The sequence below is a fragment of the Pipistrellus kuhlii genome, unplaced genomic scaffold, assembly GCF_014108245.1.
Source record: "Pipistrellus kuhlii isolate mPipKuh1 unplaced genomic scaffold, mPipKuh1.p scaffold_m20_p_44, whole genome shotgun sequence".
Lineage (NCBI taxonomy): Eukaryota > Metazoa > Chordata > Mammalia > Chiroptera > Vespertilionidae > Pipistrellus > Pipistrellus kuhlii.
Genome location: NW_023425545.1, coordinates 900,661 through 922,902, shown reverse-complemented (window position 1 = coordinate 922,902; position 22,242 = coordinate 900,661). Strand labels below are relative to the sequence as shown.

The 22,242-nt window shown below is 54.8% G+C and overlaps 1 protein-coding gene and 1 pseudogene across 4 annotated transcripts in view; one reads left to right on the top strand and one right to left on the bottom strand.

Moving 5' to 3' along the window:
- The window catches only part of SRP68 (signal recognition particle 68), a 35,391-nt gene that overhangs the window by 542 nt on the left and 12,607 nt on the right, over window positions 1-22,242 (top strand). For 2 of the 4 annotated variants that reach the window (XM_036412469.2, XM_036412468.2), the window contains exons 2-16: window positions 816-882; window positions 3,212-3,325; window positions 4,792-4,987; window positions 6,066-6,148; window positions 6,416-6,525; window positions 6,774-6,856; window positions 8,461-8,601; window positions 12,646-12,744; window positions 14,787-14,851; window positions 16,680-16,836; window positions 17,594-17,688; window positions 18,684-18,813; window positions 20,037-20,112; window positions 20,406-20,458; window positions 20,774-21,013. In XM_036412469.2, coding sequence (XP_036268362.1) covers window positions 816-882; window positions 3,212-3,325; window positions 4,792-4,987; window positions 6,066-6,148; window positions 6,416-6,525; window positions 6,774-6,856; window positions 8,461-8,601; window positions 12,646-12,744; window positions 14,787-14,851; window positions 16,680-16,836; window positions 17,594-17,688; window positions 18,684-18,813; window positions 20,037-20,112; window positions 20,406-20,458; window positions 20,774-21,001 — 1,697 coding nt within the window. In that variant the 3' untranslated portion in view covers window positions 21,002-21,013. Of the gene's footprint in view, window positions 1-815; window positions 883-3,088; window positions 3,111-3,211; window positions 3,326-4,791; window positions 4,988-6,065; window positions 6,149-6,415; window positions 6,526-6,773; window positions 6,857-8,460; window positions 8,602-12,645; window positions 12,745-14,786; window positions 14,852-16,679; window positions 16,837-17,593; window positions 17,689-18,683; window positions 18,814-20,036; window positions 20,113-20,405; window positions 20,459-20,773; window positions 22,080-22,242 lie in introns of those variants that run through there. The other 2 variants (XM_045572108.1, XM_036412470.2) reach the window with 2 other exon arrangements.
- Window positions 15,019-15,698, bottom strand: LOC118704451 (annotated as a pseudogene).

The window sequence follows — 22,242 nt, the reverse complement described above, 5'->3', positions numbered from 1 at the left end:
TCAATGGAGTTAAGTTTTCAGCGGGTTGGGGTTTTTGAACTGGTGGTGTAATGCCAAATGGATGTTAGGACGCCTTGATTGTACCGCGGACCTTAGACCGCCTTGTCCCTTTTGAGTTATGAAAATCCTCCTTTTATTGGTTAGTATTGAAAAATACACCCGCAGGAAAGCATTGAGGAAACGGGGAAAAGGAAACTGAAGTTGTAGATCAGGTCACTGGACTTTCTAAAGGTTGGTACATGATCTTAAGCTATTTTAAGATTCTTAAAAGGGAGGGTTTAGGCAGGGCTTGCTCTTTTAAATTGAAAACGTCGGTATCTTTATGCAAACGGCGGCCTGGTTTGGTTGGCGTGCGCTCATCACGGGCGCCTGCGGCATCACAGCTGTTGAGGAAAGCTGGATTTGGCAGGTGCAGGTGCTTATGCAAAGGGAGGAGGGACACACGTGGTTGATAGCTGGAACCTGCCTGAGGAGAACGTTACTGGGTCCAGGTGTCAGTCCGCGGGAACCGGCCCACTCACAGCCAGCATTGAGAATCCAGCAGCCTTATTTAAGCTGTTGGTTTCAGTAATCCTCAATGGCCTCCTTTTTTTAGTGTGAAGGCAGAGATGGTTAAGGCAATCCGCTTTTCTATGCGCTTCGCCCTGTCCTAGGGTAAGCTAGCTATTGAAAATGGTTCCACTAGTTAATGTGCTAATAGGTATTTCAGGACTGTCTAATATGCTGTGCTTGGATACAAATATAGACTGATGGGGACGTGTTGTGATTTATTGGGGTTCTTGCCATTGTAAGCGTTTCCTTAATCGTGGCTCTAGTTCTTCAGATCATTAAGGAGTCCCAGCAGCAGCACGGCTTGCGGCATGGAGACTTTCAGAGGTACAGGTGAGTATCGCGTGCAACTCATTGTGGAATTTTCAGCTTAGTTTGCCTCTGTTGATATCCTACTTTGTGCTATCAGAAAGTCTACCTAGAAAGTCTAGCTCTGAACTTATATTGGATCCTCAAAAGAGACTTAATTTTCAAATGTAAAGTTTTATAATGAATAAAAAGCCAATTTTTTTTATCCATTTTGCCTCAATATTGCAGATACGTGGGAGGCTTCTGCTGAAATTAATAAGCAGTTAATGGTAATCATTTTTCTAACTTAGTCATATGGCGTAGTGTTGGTTAAATGCAAATCTTTACAGTATTTTAAACATAGAAGGGGGATTTCTGGCATTACGATTTATTGGGAAACTTTTATGACAGACTGTACGTTGAAAAACATTTAATACGAGTCTAAAAATAAGAGTTCAGTACTTTGAAAGCAGAAATATTCAACTTTTTCGGTATTGTAGATATAGGCTTCGGCTACCTGGTTTTAAAAGTGCTACCGAAACACACTATTTCAGCTCCTAAGGAATCGGCTTTAAGGTGAAGGTCAGGGGGCTGGGCAGAGGGAGCAAGGGGGGAGTGGCAGGACCAGAGGTTGGCAGGCACTGGAGGCTAAACTCCTTCAGGTGTTCATCTAGGGGTGGGGAAGCGACTGAAGAGTTAAACAGCAGCTTTTTATCACTTGATTTGCTTTTAAAAATTAAGAAAATGTCCAAAAACAAATTGTAAAGTTGATGGTATAATGAACTCATCACACATTTATTACAGTGATCAACTTTCTGCTGTTCCAATTTTTTCTAGTTAATAATTTTATTCAATATTGCGTTTTTAAAAAGAATATGTTTTTATTTATTGTAGAGAGGGTAAGGGAGAAGGATATATAGAGAGAAACATCGATGAGAGAGAAACATTGATCGGCTGCCTCCTGCACACCATGTACTAGGGATGGAGCCACAACCCAGGCCTGTGCCTTGACTGGGAATCAAACTGGTTACCTCTTGGTTCATAGATCGATGCTCAACCACTGAGCCAATATTGGCCAGGCCAATATTGCATTTTAATTGTTTTTTTGGTGGTAAAAATATACATAACGTAAAATTGACATCAGTGTGTACCTTTCAGTCATTTTTATGTCTTTAAATACATAAATATATTGTATATGTGTGCCCACAAAATAGTGTTTTTGATTTTCTAGTTCTTTTCTATGCACTTTTTCATAAGCTTGCTCATATTGTATATACAAATGTGTGTCCTGCTTTTTGGCTGAAAATTTTATTTTATGTATTTCTCCTTGCCTATAAAAATGTTCTATACACACGATTCTTATGAGTTGCACTATTAACCAGTGTTATTATATGTATACAATGATTTATTTACCTTTTCCTTGGAGTTGGTTATGTATACGATAGCCAGTTTTTAAGGTTTAAAATTTTTGTTCCCATGAATCTGTTTCCTTGAAACCTTGTTGATTATTTCCTTTATTATTATTATTATTTCTTGAATATAGAATAGTATAGAAATAGACTGTTGGTTCAGGAAGTATAAACATTTTTAAGGATCGTGATAAATGTATCCAAATTGCCAGAAAATTTTTAGCAATTTATATTTCTCCCCATAAAGTATGAGTGTTCCATTTGATTTTTATGTAAAAGGATAAGTGATAATTAAAGCAAAAATTATGAATCGAGGGAGAAGATCTAGTTTTTAGATTCAGCCAGACTGTTATTTTTCTTTTTAACAATCTGTACCCTGGTAGCTTTAGGACTAAGATACTACAGTAGCATTTAAATATTATTCTGTATTGTAAATTATGCGCTATGTTATTTGATTCAGGGTTGGTAAAATTTTATATATTTTTTACACTAATTTAGTCAAAATACTTTTACTGAGCACCTATATGGAAGGCACTGTGCTTAGAAATTGGAAAATAAAATCATCTTTGCACTAAAGGAGTTTATAATAGTGAGACAGGCATCCTGCCCTTTCTTTCAAAACCCATCAGCCCACTCCCGTGAAGTGTCAGCAAGAAGAGGATGATTACTCGAGAACCTGACATTCAGTTTGCTATTTGCCTCGTTTTCTTGGTTGCCGTTTTATCTGCATGACCCTCCCAGCTAGAGGACGGGTTTGATAACGTGTCCTCTGTCTCGCTCTGTTTTCCGTGACGCCAGTCAGACTGCCCGGCTTGTTTTACTCCAGTGAGTGTTTGCAAGAGGTGTGTGGTGCCTGTAGTAAGCAAACGTAGAACATGCTAGACCTTGGAGCTGGCCTTATCACAATTCACTGTGGAGCGTCCTGTCGGGTGGCCTGAGTGACGGTTGTTTGTGGTTTCTCACAGGGGCTACTGTTCCCGAAGACAGAGGCGTCTGCGGAAAACTCTCAACTTCAAGATGGGGAACAGGCACAAGTTCACAGGGAAAAAGGTGACGGAAGATCTTCTGACTGATAGCAGGTACTGACTGACGGCTCAGTGCTGGATGCTAAGTACTTTTTACAATTGCCAGACATTTTGCCAAACCCTTTCATTGTCTCATGTGATTTTTTAAAAATATATATATTTTTATTGAGTTCAGAGAGGAAGGGAGAGGGAGAGAAAGATAGAAACATCAAGGACTAGAGAGAACCATTGATCGGCTGCCTCCTGTATAGGACTGAGCCCACAACATGGGCGTGTGCCCTGACCAGAATCGAACCTGGGACCCTTCAATCTGCAGGCCAACGCTCTCCCACGGAGCCAAACCAGTGGGCTCATGTGATTTGTTAGCAGCTCTGTGGAGTGGGCCTTTTTACTATTGCTGTGTCATAATAAGGTTCAAGACTTGTTCAAAAGTTGTGGTGGAATGCAATGTTCAAGTCGGGGATTAAAAGCTAACAGTTCTGGGAAAGGTTTCTGGAGCGCAATGTCAGTGTCTGGAAGTGCTTGTTCAGTCAGGAGATTTAGGTGGAACCTGTCCGCGTGCAGGCTGCTACGGATGAGTCCTGTGTTCAGGCTGCGTGCACCAGGCTTCACGTTTCTGAGGAGGAACCTGCCAGGCACAGGTGCTGAAGGCCGCTGTCAGTTCCTCCAATTGCAGCCTGTGGGCCAGATTGGCCCTCCTGCCACCTGTCCATATAAATAAAGTTTTATTGGAACACAGCCACACCATTTGCTCAGTATTGCTTCCAGCTGCTTTGTGCTACCATAACAGTAATTGTGACAGAGACAATCTGGTCTACGGAGTCTAAAATACTGGGCCCTTGACAAGAGAAGTTTGCTGTGAACGGGATGATGTCAGTTCACCGAGTCACACCCACCCGGCTCACTGTAGCGCCTTCTAATGCTTTGTTTTCTAACGGGGTTGGGAGAAGAGAGGTGTGGGTTCAAGGAGAGGCCAGAGTGTGTGGTTGGACAGTCTCTATTTGCTAAAATTTGGGAGGGGTCAGTCTAGGTTTGCCATTGAGGTGGGAGCAGGCTTTTCAGTGAGATGTATCTGGTGTTGGTTAGAAACCTGAGGTATCCCTGGCTGGTGTGGCTCAGTGGATAGAGCGTCGGCCTGTGGACTGAAGGGTCCCAGGTTGGATTCTGGTCAAGGGCACCTGCCTAGGTTGCAGGCTCGATCCCAGTAGGGGGCGGGCAGGAGGCAGCCCATCAGTGATTTTCATCATTGATGTTTTTATCTCTCTATTCCACCCTGAAAGCAATAAAAATACATTTAGAAAAAGAAAACAAAAAAACCCCAAAAAACACAAACAAACCTGAGGAGGTGCCTGAGTCAGGGAGCCTCAGCCCAGATGCCAATTTGAGTCGGGGCTGCTGTGGGAAGAGCAGTCAGGAGAGCCGGGGAGAGGAGGAAGTTGCGAGGCCGCGGGCTGTGCCTCGGAGAACGTCTGAGCCTGCTCCTGGCCCTTCCCGTCAGCTCGCTCCCGTCTCTGGCTTAGGTATTTGCTGCTGGTGCTGATGGACGCGGAGAGAGCCTGGAGCTACGCCATGCAGCTCAAACAGGAAGCCAACACTGAGCCCCGAAAACGTTTCCACTTGCTGTCCCGCCTGCGCAAAGCCGTCAAACACGCGGAGGAACTGGAGCGCTTGTGTGAGAGCAACCGCGTGGACGCCAAGACCAAGTTAGAGGCTCAGGTTAGTGTCTTCACCGCAGCCTTGCTTATGGTGCAGGGGGGAGGCGCGACACCAAAACTACAGGTACACAGGCAGAGCTCCTGGGCATACACTGAGTCAGGAGAGGGAAAGCTGGGTTTGGTTTTTCAAGGTGAAGTGGGTATCTCTTTTTTTAACCCTCACCTAAGGACATGTTTATTGATTTTAGGGAGAGAGGTGGGGGTGGGGGCGGAGAAACATATGAAAGCGATGGGCTGCTTCCCATATACATCCTGACGGGATCAAACTGCAGCCTGGGCATGCTCCCTGACAGGGAGCCAACCTGCAGCTCCAACCAACCCAGCCCCCAGCCAGGGTGGCATCTCTCGATTTTGAGCTCTTGGTTTTTAATAATTAGCTCTCACTTTTAAAGGAAGCTCGTGTTTCTTTTCATATGTAGATGGAAGCTTTTCATCTTCTATTTGGAAGAGTTCACAAAATCATAATTTTTTAAAATGCATTTTAAAAAATATATATTTTATTGATTTTTTTTACAGAGAGGAAGGGAGAGGGATAGAGAGTTAGAAACATTGATGAGAGAGAAACATTGATCACCTGCCTCCTAGGGTTGTGTCTGCAACCAAGGTACATACCCTTGACTGGAATTGAACCTGGGACCCTTCAGTCGGCAAGCTGACGCTCTATCCACTGAGCCAAACCAGTCAGGGCTTAAATGTGTTTTTTTAAACGAGATGGATATTGCAAGTTTACATTGACCTTTTGATACTTACATTATAGCCCAGAAGCTGGTTTTAAGTAAAATGAAGACAACCTATTTCTTCTATTTTGAAGTTCTCTCCCAGGAAGTAAATTAAATTACCGGTGTGAGAAGTTTTCTTTTAAAGTCAGCCTGAATATCTATGTTCTGGAAACCCAAGTTGGAGGACATAGAGGAGGTGGAACTACCGTGTTTCCCCGAAAATAAGACATCCTCCGAAAAAAAGACCTAGTGCAACTTTGGGAGAAAAAATTAATATAAGACACTGTCTTATTTTCGGGGAAACAGGGTAGTACCTGGTCTTGGGCGTTGAAGCTGTTTCTCTTTCCCTGCCGCCCCCAGGCCTACACAGCGTACCTCGCAGGAATGCTGCGGTTTGAGCATCAGGAATGGAAAGCGGCCATTGAGGCTTTTAACAAATGCAAGTAAGTCCTCCGCTCCCGGCTCCAGCCCGTGCCTCTCTAGGTCGGCCCGTGCCTTCAAGCTGCAGATCAGGTGGTGATTGTTTCTGTGCAGTTAGTCCAGTTTGTTTTTCTTCCCTTTAGAGATGTTACTCTCTCTCATCCTCATATCCTGCCAGCTCTGGCAGCTGGTAGGAGGGCCTCAGGGTGCTGTGTCTTGTTTCTAGCCAGCATGGTCCTTGTGAGCTCATTTTCTTAAACGAGGCTGACCCGGTGCTGCTTTCCCCGCAGGACCATCTACGAGAAGCTCGCCAGCGCTTTCACCGAGGAGCAGGCCGTGCTGTACAATCAGCGCGTGGAGGAGATCTCGCCCAACATCCGCTACTGCGCCTACAACATCGGTGAGCGGCCGCGGCGAGCCGGGGGTGGGGTCCGGCTCCGGAAAAGGCAGGACTGTCGGTCAGTTCTCAGGAGCGCAGAAGGCAGGGCCTTGCTTGGCTTCCGCCCTGCCGTCTGCTGTGCCCCACGGGCTCCGGGGAGCACTGGAGTCACTGCACGCGCTTGCGGGGAGCGCTCCTTCCCGGGGGAGCTGAACCTCGTGGTTTTGGAGAGAACAGACCAGTCCCTTGACCATTTTCCTCGTTCGCAGGGGACCAGTCAGCTATCAATGAACTCATGCAGATGAGACTGAGGTCTGGGGGCACCGAGGGTCTCCTGGCTGAGAAATTGGAGGTAATCTAGTATGTATGTTCTTTGTGAAAAGTCTGGGGTTTTTTTGTTTTTTGTTTTTTTAAAATACATTTTTATTGATTTTTTACAGAGAGGAAGAGAGGGATAGAGAGTTAGAAATGTCGATGAGAGAGAATCATCGACCAGCTGCCTCTTGCACACTCTCTACTGGGGATGTGCCCTCAACCAAGGCACATGCCCTTGACCGGAATCGAACCCGGGACCTTTCAGTCCGCAGGCCGACGCTCTATCCACTGAGCCAAACCAGTTTCGGCAAAAGTCTTTGGTTTTAAAAAGTTTAGAAAAAAGAAGTAATCCATAATCCCATCACCCAATATAATTGCTATTAATATTGCATACTTCTATATATTTTTTAGCAAAAACCTTTTCACTTAGTATTTTTAAGTATTCAAGTTCTTTGCCATGTTACACTTACTTTCTAAGCAATATAGGCTCATAGGCGAAGTGGAAATAAAAAGATCCTGGGAGCACAGGATCACATGTGTTGCCACACACAGACCTGTGTGTGTGTAGGGGAAAAGGCATATATTTAAAAACGGGATCTCAGCCAAAACCGGTTTGGCTCAGTGGATAGAGCGTCGGCTTGGGGACTGAAGGGTCCCGGGTTCGATTCCGGTCAAGGGCATGTACCTTGGTTGCGGGCATATCCCCAGTAGAGGGTGTGCAAGAGACAGCTGATCGATGACTCTCTCTCATCGATGTTTCTATCTCTCTCCCTTTCTCTCTGTACAAAATCAATAAAGTATATTAAATAAATAAATAAATAAATAAAATAAAATAAAAACGGGATCTCGGTGTGCAGTTCAGTAACATTCTATTAAAATATGTTCCATGTAGTTTCCCTCTGTAAGTACATCTCTACATCATCATCTTTTGATGGCCACCCAATACTCCTTTAGGTCTGGTTTATTTGACGATTTCTTCACTGTTACTAAGTGCTAAATAGTAATACTGTGAATATCTATGGCCCCAGTTTTTGTTAATTTTAAAAAATACATATATTTTATTGATTTTTTACAGAGAGGAAGGGAGAGAGATAGTTAGAAACATTGATGAGAGAGAGTCATCGATCAGCTGCCTCTTGCACACCCCCCCACTGGGGATGTGCCCGCAGCCAAGGCACATGCCCCCGACCGGAATTGAACCCGGGACCCCTCAGTCTGTAGGTCGACGCTCTATCCACTGAGCCAAACTGGTTTCAGCTGCTACATACTCTTAACTCTTTCCTTCGGACAAATTTCTAACAGTGTAATTAAATATTTTGGAAGCTTTTTTTTTGATACACACTGGTAAGTATTTTAAGTTTCTACTAATTGACATTCCTGCTGTGGTGTATGCCAGATGTGCTTTTCTCCTACGCCCTCTCAGCACTCAGTGACGGTCCTTCTAACCTTCTGTAGTGTCTTTAAATCTGAGTTTCTGTGAGCCAAGACATCCCCAGGAGGAATTCAAATACAAATTTGTGTGTACTCTCTAAGGTATAACATGTTAGCTATGGAAAGAGACACATAGCTGTTTCTGTTTATTTCACCGTGGCCACTCATATCCATCAGTTAAAGCTGTAACTTCCCGATGCTGCTTTCTAGGCATTGATCACTCAGACTCGAGCCAAACAGGCGGCCACCATGAGCGAAGTGGAATGGAGAGGGAGGACGGTCCCCGTCAAGATCGACAAAGTGCGGATCTTTTTACTGGGACTGGCTGACAACGAGGCGGCCATTGCTCAGGTAAGGAGGCAATACCATCCTCTCTGTGTTTCTAAAGAGGTGTGTGTGTGTGTGTGTGTGTGTGTTCAAAGTCACAAAACAAAATCCTTAATGCTGTTGCGTATTTGATAACGGTCTCAAGATGCACTCTGTTGAATAAAATTATTTTAAAAGCTAAGATACTAAGTTTACAGAGGAGATACTATGTGTAAAGGGCAAAGAACTGATGGCTACAGTCATCGGCACACTGGGAGCCGTGGAGAGCTGGCCCAGGTAGGGTGGCTTGGGGCCAGCAGGTGGAGCAGCAGCTTCACTGTCTGTTTCCTTCTCCGACCTCTCACCGGCCGCCCGCCGGAGGGCCGGCCTGCTGGCCGGGCTTTCTAAGGAGAGCCTGGCTGAACCGGAGAATCTGGTTTGATGTGCGGTCTGTGTAATTCTCATGCAGAGCTGTTTGCTGACATAGTGTGGCCTGTTTGTGGGTGTAAACAACGAAGTGAGTTTCAGAAAATGAGATCCGGGGGCTCTCGGTTTGTGCAAGCGATCAGCACTTTTTAGACCTCCTCCTCCTCCTCCTCCTCCTCCTCCTCCTCCTCCGCCTCCTCCTCCTCCTCCTCCTCCTCCTCCTCCTCCGTGTGCAGCGAAGAGCATCTGAGAGGAGAACAGCCGGGCCCTCGGCGCACTGCCACCTCCCCAGCGCCTGGGCTTCTCTCCGCAGACACCGTAGCAGCGGGGCCCCTCACTCACTGCGTCGGGCTTGGCTAGTCCTGATGAGTTCCCGTCTTTCCAGTCACTGTCCCAAAGGAGCCTCTTTGGTCTGAGGGCGGCTTTCAGGATGGAGTTCCTTTGTGCCTCTGTGCTAGGTGTTTCCTTTATCTGCTTAAAGGACAGACTAGGACGTGCTAGGAGGTTCATTGTGTCCCCTGAACAGGAGACTGAGAAACACTGGAGAGCATTTCGTTGCACTGGAGTGTGGCAGCCTCTCTCCTGGACGAGCCTCCCAGCCGCTTAGCTATGTGATTGGGCTAATGGCTGTGATTTAAGGGACACTTGCTGGGAGAAAGGAACTGCCGTCGGTGACGGCCAGGCAGGAGTTCCAGCCGGAATCGGGGGGAGAGGGGGAGGCCCGGGGCAGATTCCATGGGGGCGCCTAGGACTGGGCACAGACACGTATCAGATAAAGGACGAAAAGCTGACGTTTATGAAGGCTGGGGAGGCTCGACTAGGCACGGGCTGGAGTGGAACAAGCCCTTGGCAAAGGGGCCGTCTCTGCCGCCGGTCAGCGGGGCGGCAGGGCTCCCGCCTGGAGACTTTCTCTCTCTTGCTTTCACACGCAGTGAGAGGGTAACACCTGTGGTGGGAGCGCTTTGCCTTATTTGTATCACAATTCAGCTTCGGCTAACTAGGCCAGTGAGGACGTCTCACACCTTGGGGATGGGCTCTTCGTCCCACGTCTCCGACCTGCCCGCACTGGTGTTGGCACGCTCAGGAGCGGGTGCAGAATGCAGTCCCCATCACTGCTGCTCGGCGAGGCTCCATGGCCTCGGCGCTGAAACCGAGTTACTGGAAGCGGGAGGAAGGAGTAACTCAGGGAGACGGACATGGGGCTGAGAGACGAGCTGGGAATGAATCGCTGCCAAACTCCCGTTGCAAAGCCCTGAGTGTCAGCCACGCTCACATCTCCGTGTGGTTAATGCTGTCTCGCCTCCTAGCTCCCTGCTATTCAGTCCCCGTCCCCCGTGGCCGCCGCCGGCCCGGGCAGCTGTGAGCAGCGCTGGGGAGGGGCCGGTTAACAGCTGCAGGTGATGCTTCTCGGCTGGTTAATGCTCCAATGTTTGCGTGGGAAGGAGACCCTTTATTCTCTCTTAAAAAATCGGTTCTTTGGGGAGGTTGTACCCCTTGACCAGACACCATAGTTTTTCTGGAGTCAGTGCTGTGTGAGGTGTGCCCATCCCTGGCTCTCCTGTGGGTGTGGTGGGAATGTGGTCAGACCTGCCTTGTTTGTCTCTTAGTCACACCACCACCTTCCAGCAATTTCTGTCGGCGAGTGAAAACAGTGTTTTCATGGCGGGGGCGGGGGTGTCACTGGTTCAGGACACACAGCAGCCGGTTCTGCTCTGTATGGGAGCCGTGAGCCTGAGCGGTGACCTCAGGCCACACCCGGGACGTGCGAAGTGGATCTGGAATGTGTGCACGGGGCCAGGGAGGGACCCGCCTGGCCTGCGGGCGCTGTGGGTCGGCGGACACCAGGGCAGGTCCGGGCCCCTCCTTCCTGCGGGAGGTGGCCCAGCGCAGACTGGGGGGGCTGCTGTGGGTTCTGAGGAGCCGCCCGCCCGCCCTCCATGCAGTCTTCCTGTCCGTGTCCTTTCGGTGATGGGGCCTCCCGGTAGGCTCATGGGTAAAAGTGAAACGTGAGCCATGGAAGCTTCCTGGTGGGAGGCCAGAGCGTGGTCTCTGAGTGACTGCACGCTGCCCAGCGTCTCCCTCCCGCTGGCCCCCCTCATGGTGCCCCTCCTGACAGTCCGGGTTTCGCTTGCTCAGCGCCTGATGCAGTGTCCTCCTCCCTCGGCGGTGAAGGGGTTCGGCAGCGTTTCCTTTCCTTACGGACCCTCCCTGCGGGAGGGGCGGATCCTGTGGAGCCGGTAAAGCGGTTTCCCTCTCTGACTCCACTCCCATGTCCCGGCCGCGAACCCTGCTCGGAGGGAGGGGGTGGTAATCGCCGGGTGGCAGTATCGGCCGGGGCGGCGCACCTGCCGGGAGGGGCTCTGGCTGAGCGGTGCTGCCAGGCCGCTCACACACCTGACGCCCCCGAAACTGCTGCCCGGCCACCGGCCTGCCCTGGGGGGGCCGCAGTGCGATCACACGGCTACACAGGCCCGTCCCCGAGGCGCCGGCCGGGCTGTGTGACTGTGTTCCTCAGCCCGTGGCACACAGCAGCCTCGGGCATGTGGCTGATGGAAGTGGCTGGAAGCTTCAGGCGCTCAGAGGTCACGGCTACGCCTGCGTGCGGACGCCGGTACCTAGCGTTGTCATGGTGACAGCGCCATGGACGGCTGCTCTGGGTGTCGGAGTTGCTGGTGGCCGGCCGGCCTCACAGATTTAAAGAGGGCCTGTCCCCGGCTGGCCCCTCATCAGGGAGCAGTGGGAGGCAATGACTTATGAATAGAAGGGTGTTTGGTCTGCGCGGGCAATCCCAGGGCAGTTTTCCCACCCGAGAACTGGGAACACCTGAGCGCTCTTCAGACAGAGGTTTCTTTAAGCCGCCAGCCCCCTCCCCAGGGGCAGTGCTGGGATCCTGGGCGTCTGAGAGGCCGCGGCTGTCAGTCTCTGTGGGAATCGAACATGAGAACGGCATGTTGGTGTGTTCATGGCGCAGTGGGTCTGCAGTAACAGTCACCGCCTTTCTGCCGCCGCCCCCCCGCTCGGCGGGATTCTCGGGGCAGTGATGTGGGGTGGCCGGTGTTCACCCGGTTAATGAGTCACTTTCCCTCCCCTTTCTAGCCGGCGAGCAGCGGGTGACGCTGTGCGGATTGTCACGGTGCAGCCCGAGGCCCTCCAGAGCCTGCAGGTGTCGGAGGGCGGCACCTGGTGCTGGGGGCCTGTGACGGGGGAAACGGTGCCTGTGGGTGCCGATCGGTACGGTTACTCACGTGCTCGGACTCAGCGCCGTCCAGTGTCCACACGTCTGCTGGGTTACCGGAGGGATAGGCCTGCTGGCCCCCGTGGGGTGCAAGGCCGATGGTTCTGGAAGGAAAAGGGAAAGCAGCCTCTGGCGGCTTCGGGAGAAGCAGCAGCGCCAGGTCTGGCCGCGAGGCCCCTCCAGGGAGGCCGGAGCAGGCCCTGAGGGGGCGGGGGAGTGCCGAGTTCTGGTGGAAACGGACGGTGTCAGCGGTTGGACAGGCCTTTTCAGTGTCACTTTGGTACTGAATTCCTGTCCCACCTGCAGCGTGAACACGGCTCCCAGGAAGGGCTCCGTGTGCAGCGCTGTCTGTGGGGCCCTCGTTATTGGGGTGCGATGGGGATAGAGCGCCGGGCCTCACTCAGAGGGTCCACACCTTCTCTGTCCAGGCGGAGAGCGAGGAGACCAAGGAGCGGCTGTTTGAGTCCATGCTCAGCGAGTGTCGGGACGCCATCCAGGCCGTTCGGGAGGAGCTGAAGCCGGACCAGGTGGGCCATCGGCCGAGGGCGGGCTCCTGCTCTGGGCTGGGGCCTCCTCCTCGGGCCCATTCCCAGGTGGGGTCCCAGGACAGTGCCTGGAGTCTCAGCCACTGCTGTTTGGGGCGCTTGGCTAACAAGCAGCAGAAGCCTCTGGACTCCGTCAGGTGAGGAGTTCCCTCTCCTGCTTCTGTGGTTTCCTCTGTACCACGAGGCCTTGGTCTCATTCCTCTCCATGAGGCCTCTCTGGTGCTCCTTTAACAGCCACGGGCTCAGTCGCATGGGGGAACCTCTCGGCACTGTGCCTCTCTGCCCTGTCACCAAACACCACTCCTCCCCTGTCCTCTCTGCCGCTCGTCCATCCTCTGTCTCTCGCTGGGGCCAGTGACCCCTCGGGCTGGAGCAGTGGTCCCCGGTGTACGCCCGTGCCCGCCCATCGTCACCCCGAGCATTTACCTCCGATGTGTCTGTCTGTAAGTTACATGCCTCATTAGTCAGCTGGTCTGTAATACATAAAATGCATTTAAAAGGTTTTTAAATTAGGTTAAAAAGAGAAGATCTAGTTTTCTCCTTACAGCCACACACTCTGAGGGTGTGTGCAGCACACGTGAGAGCCGGGGCCCAACAGGCCCAGTGCGACCCACCAGGTCCAGCCCATTTCCCGCCCCGAGCCGCTTCTCTCGTGCCCTCCGCCTCCTGCTGTCTGCTCACCGTCGTCTTCACATCACACACAGGCCTTCCCCCTGCTCCTTCCCCTCCTCCACCCGCTCCTCCTTCCGCTCCCTCCTCATACCCACACCAGCCGGCTTCCAGGGCCAGACCACAGCTCCCCTCTGAGACGCCTGCTGCTCCGTCCTCCCCACAAACACCTCCCTCTTCTAGCATCTACATGTCCATAGTTAATCAGGAATTGCCATTCAACATTTGGTGTATCATTTTATAGCTACCCTTTTGATTTCCTTTCCTCAAGATTGTAAGCATCTTAAAAGCAGCAGTATATTTCCTTCAGCGTATGTCTCAGTACCCTGGGGATAAAACGTTCAGTAAATATTCCCATGAAGCTGCTTTTGCACCTGACCCTTCCCTTCCTCCACTAACAGGCACATACAGCCAAAACAGGTGTTATTCAGTGGATAGATCGTCGGCCTGCGGACTGAAGGGTCCCGGATTCGATTCCGGTCAAGGGCACATACATTGGTTGCGGGCACATCCCCAGTGGGAGGTGTGCAGGAGGCAACTGATCGATGTTTCTTTCTCATCAATGTTTCTAGCTCTCTATCCCTCTCCCTTCCTCTCTGTGAGAAATCAATAAAATGTATTTAAAAACAAAACAAAACAAAACAAAACAGGCACATATAGCCCAGCCTCCATCACTCACTGGAGCTCACAGCGAGAGGCCACCTCCCGGCCAGGGATACGGCCATAGCAGGCCCTGGCGCCCGTGCCGCTGCAGCATCACCACGCGCGGCGCTTCAGCAGCAGCACTGATGGTCCCAGCGGCTGTGGAGCTGGACGCCTGCCTCAGGCTCCTCTGACCTCTGCCTCCGCCTCCCTGTGTCGCAGCTCTCCTCCTCCCGCTTACAAGGGCCCGATTGCATTGGCCCCGGGTATTCCAGGCCAATCCAAGGCTTAACCTCACCCCCTCTTCAGGCCTCTCGCCGTGGGAGGGAGCAGCTGCTCAGGTTCCAGGTGGGGATGGACATCTCGGGGGTTATCATTCGGCAGCCACAGGAGCCAGACGCTGACACCACAAGGGGTCCAACTTGGGCAGAAGGCCCAGACCCTGGCCTGCGCCGTGGATGTGGGCTGTCTGTCCTCCCTTACTGCCGTGGGTCCGGCTCAGAGCTGCGGACAGAAGCCTCGCTGGCATTACTCTGAATTCTCCCCTCTCCCTCACGTCCAGTTTCCAGGCGCCCGTGGCCACTGAGTGACGGTTCTGGAACATGGCCAGTAGCTGTGAGGCTGGAGGGGCCTCCGCGGGCGCTGGACCACACCTGGGGGCGGGCCGGAGCCCGGGGGAGGTCCGTGTGACCTGTGCTCTCCTCTTCCCGCAGAAGCAGCGAGAGTTCGCCCTGGACGGGGAGTCAGGGAAGGTCTCCAACCTCCAGTACCTGCACAGGTGAGGCGTGACGCTGCGTGTAAGTGCGGTGCGCACAGCATGGGCACGGAAGTGTGTGACCTGTGTGTATTCCCTCCTCCTCTCCCCTCCCCTGCCAGTGGCTCTCACTTCTGCTCTCAAGGCCTTTCTGAGGACTTTTTGTGTTCTCGGAGTCTTGTTTTTATTTATTTATTTATTTATTTTTAGCTGGCTTAAATCATCACTTTATTTTTCTTGTATAAAATTAATTATGTGGTGGCCACAGCTGGAGCCTGGGTCCTCTGCACAGAAACTCTGGTGTGAGTCTTCACAAGATGGTCAGTGAATTCCTGATAGGGAGACTTGGTGAACACCGCCTCCTTCCAGAGATCTGGGGTGAGAGAGCTGTAGGTCTTAGAGGTGGCATCAAAGGTGGCCGTGGCGAAGTTGCCCAGGGTGGCAGTGCAGCCCCTGGCTGAGGGGTAGCAGTCATCAATACCAGCCATCATCAGCAACTTCTCGGGCACAGGGGCCGAGACAATGCCCGCACCCCTGGGGGCAGGGATGAGGCACACCAGCACAGAGCCACAGGCCAGTCACCTTGCCAGGAACCGTGTGGGGCTTGCCGATCTTGTTTCCCCAGTAGCCTCGCCGCACGGGCACAATAGAGAGCTTGGCCAGGATGATGGCTCCGCGGATGGCAGTGGCTACTTCCTCTAAGCACTTAACACCCGGACCAACATGTACTGTAGTCCCCAATGGCGACAAATGCCTTGAACTGGGTCCTCTGGCCAGCACGGGTCTGCTTTTGCACAGGCATGATCTTCAACACCTCATCCTTGAGGGATGCCCCCAAGAAAAAGTCAGTGATCTCAGACTCGGAGTCTTGTTTTTAAAAGTCAGTGTCTCATTCTAACTTTGTGGTTGGGAAGTCTTTCTCTGTCTCTCAGGGATTTATCATCGTGATTTTAGGCTTTCTGCTCCCTGCAAAGTCTGGTTCTCGTTTTCCTGTTGGTTCGGACCTCGCTGTCGGGTGGAGTGACTGTCCACTTTGCGCTCAGTGGAGCGGGTGGTTGTCTGGCGGCAGCTGCTCGGGCTCGTCAGCTCTGGCTTCACTGTGGCCTCTGGCTCTGCCTCCTCATGGCCCCCTCCAGGCTCGCAGGGTCTTGTTGGGCAGTCGGGTCCCCACAGCACCCCTGGCTGCTGTGCTCTGGAGGCTGGGAGGCTGGTCAGCACTCAGACTGCCGTCCTTTGGTCCTGGTTCGTTACGGAGTCCCTGTCCCCGGCCCAGGCCTCTGTGTCCTCTCCCAGGCGCCTCCCGTCTTCCGCCAGAGGCGATGGCAACCTGGAGCCTGGGCGCTTCCTTACGGGCTTCTCAGTGGTCACCTGCGGCCCAGATGCCAGGCCTCCCCGGGGGCTCCGGCACAGCCTCGGGACATGCCGCCCGCACAGCCATCCGGAGCGACGCCCCCACTGGGGAGCCGTCACAGAGCGTGCCTCCCTGTGGTGCAGGCGTGTCACGCTCGCGGCGGCCGGCTGCATGCCTCATTTGACATGCCTGCTGGAGTGTGAGTGTGGGCCCGGGACCAGGCGTGCTCCCCGTGTCTTCGTAAGGACCCCCTCCGGGGCTGGTGGCTCCTAAAAGAAGAAACAGAGCCTGTAACTCGGACTGAAATAAATCCTGGCAGGTGGTCCCGGGCTGGTCCCTGCATATTTGCCCTGAGCAGCGGCCGGCTTGGCGGGCTTGAGGCCAGGCTGAACGGCTCTGGACACACCCTCACCCCCGCTCCCCTAGGTCAGCCCCGACCTGAGGTTCCTCTCAGAGGTCAGGGCCTGGGCGTGACCTGAGCCGACGTGTGCTCCCTTCCAGCTACCTGACGTACATCAAGCTGTCCACGGCCATCAAGCGCAACGAGAACATGGCGAAGGGGCTGCAGCGGGCCCTGCTGCAGCCGCAGCCGGAGGACGACAGCAAGCGCTCGGCCCGGCCGCAGGACCTGATCCGGCTCTACGACATCATCCTGCAGGTGCCTGGGGCCGGGCACCGCGTGACTCGGCTCCCACAGGGAGGGTGGTGACACAGCCACTGTTGGTCCTGGTAAAAGCCAGAGAGGTCTTGTCCTTCTTGTTCCTTCAGTGACTGGGACATACATTTATTTAGGTATGTATGTTATTACTGTTTTTTTAAATTGACTTCAAGAGAGGAAGGGGGTATATAGAGAGAGGAACGTCAGTGAGAGAAAAACACAAATCAGCTGCCTCCCGCTCTGCCCCCTCCGGGAATGGAACCCGCCACCTCTTGGTGTTCGGGACAAACGCTCCAACCAGCAGAGCACCCGGCAGGCCTGTGACCTGGTGCTCAGCGTGTTGATGTGCAGAGAGAGACCAGGGAGCACAAGGCTTAGCTCAGCCCTTGACCTGCGCGTGATCCTCGCCCACGTGCTGTGGCGCGTCCTGAGACCAAGGCCACACTGGGCGCTTGCCAGGGAGCAGCTTTGAGACAGTGACGGGCACAGACAGCGCGGCCGCTCCGGAAGGAAGGCGCCGAGCCGAGCGGCCGCCCCTCTGGCTGGGCTGCTCCGGGATGGCGCTCGGGTCGGCCTGCACTGAGTCCCAAAGGGCAGTAGGCCCTCGGGTCGGAGACGCGGGAGGTGGCCCAGGTGCGGCTGCTGCAGTCACCGGACTCGGGCTTGCCCGGATCGAAGCCCAGGCTTTCATGTCCCTGGTCGGTCTGCTCTGGTCGCAGCCACCGCTTCATGAGCTTTCTTTGTGCGTCTCGTGCAGAATCTGGTGGAGCTGCTCCAGCTCCCTGGCTTGGAGGACGACAGAGCCTTCCAGAAAGAGATTGGCCTCCGGACCCTGGTGTACAAGGCCTACAGGTGAGGACGGGCGGCCCCTGTCTAGGAGACTGGGCGCTGGCTGCGGGGAGCCTGCCTGCTCAGAGGCCGGCGGCCAGCGAGTTCAAGCCAAGTCTCAGGGCCCCGGGTCCTTGTTTGCTCTTGGGTGGGTCGGGGCAGCCAGAGAGCCCGCTTGTTAACCCTCCTCCCCTCCTCCTCCTCCCCTCCTCCTCCCCCCCTCTTCCCCTCCTCCTCCCCTCCTCCTCCTCCCCTTCCTCCTCCTCCAGACATGGACAAGGGACGGTGCTAGAAAAGGGTCAGCCAGCAGAGCCAGGCAGAGCCTGAGCTGAAGCTGAGAGAAGGCGGGCTTCTCGCTTTTCTAAATGACTCGTTATTTGAACTTGGATGCAGGCTGTGTAGCAAGAGGGGTCTGGACAAAATGGTCGCCTGGAGCCCTTTTCTGGCCCTCACACCCCCACACTCCGACTCCTCAGGGTGCCCCTCCTGGCCCCTGGGACCCTTCTGTCCTGTCAGGCTGGCAGCCTCAGGCTCTGCTCCGGGTAGACTGGTTCCCGTTCGGAAGGGGGTTTGGATTTGGTTTTGAAACAGATGAGCAGAGATGAGGGTGTGACCCGGAGTGGGCGGTGCTGGCTGGGTTCACATTGGGCCCTCCTGGCCCCTCCGATTGCGGGGAGGATGCAGGTGAGCCCCGCAGACCGGGACAGTGAGAGCGCGGGGTCTCCCTGGCAGTGATCCTGAGGTTAAGAAACCTGTTTCCAAATTTAACACTTAGCCCTGCCCGGCTGCTCAGTGGTTAGAGCCTCATCCTGATAGGCCACGGTTGTGGGTTTGATCTGTCAGGGCACATACAAGAATCAACTGCCCATGAATGTGTAAGTAAATGCAACAACCAACCGATGTTCCTGTTCCTTTCCCTCCCCCTCCCTCTCCCTTGAGAAAACTTACGGTTAGCCTAAACGCCAGGAGCGCCTGTCCTCAGCAGCTGCGCTCCAGCGGCCCTGCCGCTCCCTCCGCAGGTGCTTTTTCATCGCGCAGTCCTACGTGCTGGTGAAGAAGTGGAGCGAGGCCCTCGTGCTGTACGACCGCGTCCTGAAGTACGCGGACGAGGTGAGCGCCGGTGCCGGCGCCTTCCGGAGCAGCCTGAAGGTGGGTCCCAGGCGCCGCCCGGTCAGCGCGGGGGCGGCAGCCTGAGGAGGCCCAGGTCCCGAGAAGGGAAGCCATTCCCCCGGATGACATAAACCTCCCAGCCAGGAAGGGTCTTTAAAAACACACGGATGTCTGGATTCACATCCCTCTCTGGTCCCCACACAGGACAGGATTTATCTTGATTTACGGCCTTTGGGGGAAAGAATGGGTGTCTGGGTTGCACCCCCAGAGGTTCTGACTCTTACAGGCGGGGTCTGGGCTGAGCCGTGGGTTTTTAGTGACGTCACACGTGGCCAAGCGGAGGACTGGGCCGGCGGCGGCGGCTGGCAGTGCGGACTCGCCCGCCTCTGCGCGGCCCGCAGCCCTCGGTGCCGTCAGAGCGAGGGCCGGTCTGGGGTGGGTGGTGTGGTTTCCCGCCGCCGTGAGGAGCTGCTGCCGGAGCTCGGACTCCGGTGATGCAGGTTCCTGAGGCACCAGCGGCCAAGGAGCCGTGTGTTTATGAGCAGAGACCGTGAGAACGGCGAGCGGAGGTTTACAACAGAAGCACCGGTCTCACCGGGCCTGGCTGTGCGCTCAGAACCGCCCTCGGCGAGGGGCTGCGGTTCAACCGGGCTTCTGCCGTCCGGGAGCCTGTGCGCTGGTCACCTCCCGGACCGCGGTGGGAGCCGTCTGCGATCGGAGGGGCGGGTCCCGGAGCTCAGGGGGCCCTGGGGGCCCGGCCGGTGCGGGCGGAGGAGGGTGACAGTGGCCGCAGTGTCACGTGCGGTGGCGTCCAGACGTGAGGCGACCAGGACAATGGCTTGTCCCAGGAGAGAGAGGCGTTTCACAATCGCCATCCGGGGAGTGTCCGGAATAGAAGCGCTAGGGATCCCCGTGTGGGGTCGCTGAGAGCACTGCCCAGTGAGAGCCGAGGCAGGAGGAGGGCCTGTGCCCAAGCCGATGGCTGGGTGGGTCCCAGCGTCCAGCCCCCGGGGGTGTGGCTGGCACGGGATTGGCCCCTCTGCGCTTCAGTCTTCCCTATAAAACGGCGCGGTGCATTCAGTGTGTGATTAACGTATTAATACTGCCGTTAGGCTCATCATTCCACGCATTGTCATGCACCATGGCTCAGCTCCCTGTCAGAAGCGGCTGGTGTGTCTCAGTAGGGAAGTGCTCACAGTCTGATCCTGGAAAGACCGGTGGCGTCACCCGCTCCTGAGTCTGCGGTTTCTGATTTGTTGCAGGACCTGCCGGACGTGCAGGAGCTCATCACGCAGGTGAGGTCGGAGAAGTGCTCTCTGCAGGCGGCGGCCATCCTGGGTGAGCCTCCCCCAGCCCCTCCCGCGCTCCTCCTCTCCCCGCACTGCTCTCTGAGGATGGACGGGTGGTCCCGGTTAACCTGCACGGGTCTCATTTTCCCACCATCGCCTTGGGGACTGTCATACGTCCCTCCGCCCAGCCGTCCCCGTACAGTGCGGGCTCCTCGGCAGTGGGCCCAGGAGCGGGGGGAGGGCTCCCTCGCCCACAGGTTGGCGGCCTCTGCGCACGTGCGAGAGGTGTCATCTGTGACCGTTTGCCAAGTGCCCGTCCTTACTGACTCCGTGACCTTTCAGACGCGAGTGACTCCCAGCAACCGGAGACCGCCTCCCAGGTCAAGGACAACAAGGTGAGCCTGGTGGGGTCCTGGGAACGTGTGCTCCTTGGTGGAGGGACCCTAACCCTAAGGGCTCCCCTGCTCTCCCTTCACTCGGGAACCCCGAAGCTGCCTGTATGAGGCGGGTCACCCCGATGGCCCAGCTCAGCTCAGGGACCCGTGTGTACCCCAGTCCCAGCTGGCCCCTCTGGCCTCAGCTGTTAAGTGGAACACAGATTTGTGGGACCAAGTGAGGTCGCACCTACAGCCCCTGAAGTGGGCGCTCCACACGGCGGGCCCCTGCCGGGCTGTGGCTCACCCCATCCCTCCCTGTGGCTTGCCTTCCAGCCCCTGGTGGAACGGTTTGAGACATTCTGCCTGGACCCCTCCCTCGTCACCAAGCAAGCCAACCTGGTGCACTTCCCGCCCGGCTTCCAGCCCATCCCCTGCAAGCCCCTCTTCTTCGACCTGGCCCTCAACCACGTGGCCTTCCCGCCCCTGGAGGACAAGCTGGAGCAGAAGGCCAAGAGCGGCCTCACCGGCTACATCAAGGGCATCTTTGGGTTCCGGAGCTAACCAGCCTCCGGGGCGGCGAAGCCAGCGGGTTCCGGGGGGGAGGGGTGGACACCGGTCCGTGCTGGCCCGGGGCCGGAGTGCAGCCCCCAGCTCCTGTGCCCTGTCTGTGCCCTCACCACTACCACGTGCGGGAGGGCCGGCACCGTGGGCTCTGGTGGGTACGTGCGGGGCCCCTCTGCCTGGCCCCTGGGGGCAGCGTGTTCGGGAGGAGCTCACAGCAGGCGGGAGGGGTACAGCGTGCGTCCCCCTCAGTGCCGCGGGTTAGAGACGAGCTTCTCGCTGCGAGCACCCAGGACCCCCTGAGAAGCGTGTCTGTGACGGACGCACTGGCTCTGCCTCGCGAGTTACAGTGGCCTCACCCCTCACCTCCACGTGGAAGCTGTTTCAGAACAAGCAGAGAGCTCTATTTTTAGAAGAAATGTGTTGCACTCAAATGACGAAAGCAAATCTTATATTAAAAGGCAAAGGCGCTGGAGACTGCCATTTTTTCACGTGCCCTCCCTCGGTCCGGCTGGCGCCCTGCCGCCTGGCCCGCTGTGTCAGGTGACCCTGATCCGGGCGGGCGGGCGTGTCTGCTGAGAGAGTGTCCCCTTCTGCAGCTCCCGGGCTGTCACTGTAGCTGCCACCACAGTTTAACCAGTTTCTCTCGTACCCCGTTATGTTGTCCTCGGTCATTATTTCTGTCGTGGCATCGCTGTAAGACAAAGCAGTGAGGAAGCTAGGAGGAAAGGGGCCTAAGCCTGAGGTGGACCTGAACCTCAGTCCCTGTGGAAGTGGGCGCATCCCAGAGGGGACGGGACCAGGCGCTGGCGAGCAGCTGGCAGAGGCTGCTGATGGCCGCAGGACCTGAGAGCGTTCTCGCGGACGGACTCCGGCCTGGGCGATGGCCTCGCCTCCCAGGGAACTGCAGGAGCTGGGCTGCTCGTCAGGACTGCAGACTGAGGTGCTCACACGTGGTCCCTCCTCCCCAGGATTTGCTTTGGGTCAAGGATAATTTTTTTTTTGTAATTGAAGTTTCATGGTCTCTGCCACACAGTTTAGGGGTATCCTCCCTCCTAAAATATAAACAGTGATCGTAGGTTGTGGTCTTGGTTTTTGGTCCTGAAACTCAGGGCTTATGGAGCTGAGTTTCATCCCTCCTGCTCCCCAGTGAGCTATGGTCCAGGGTCCACGTCTCCTTCGCCGCCTTGAACAGCCACAGGCCGTGCTCCACCGCCAGGAGCCCTCGGGCGGGGCGGCCG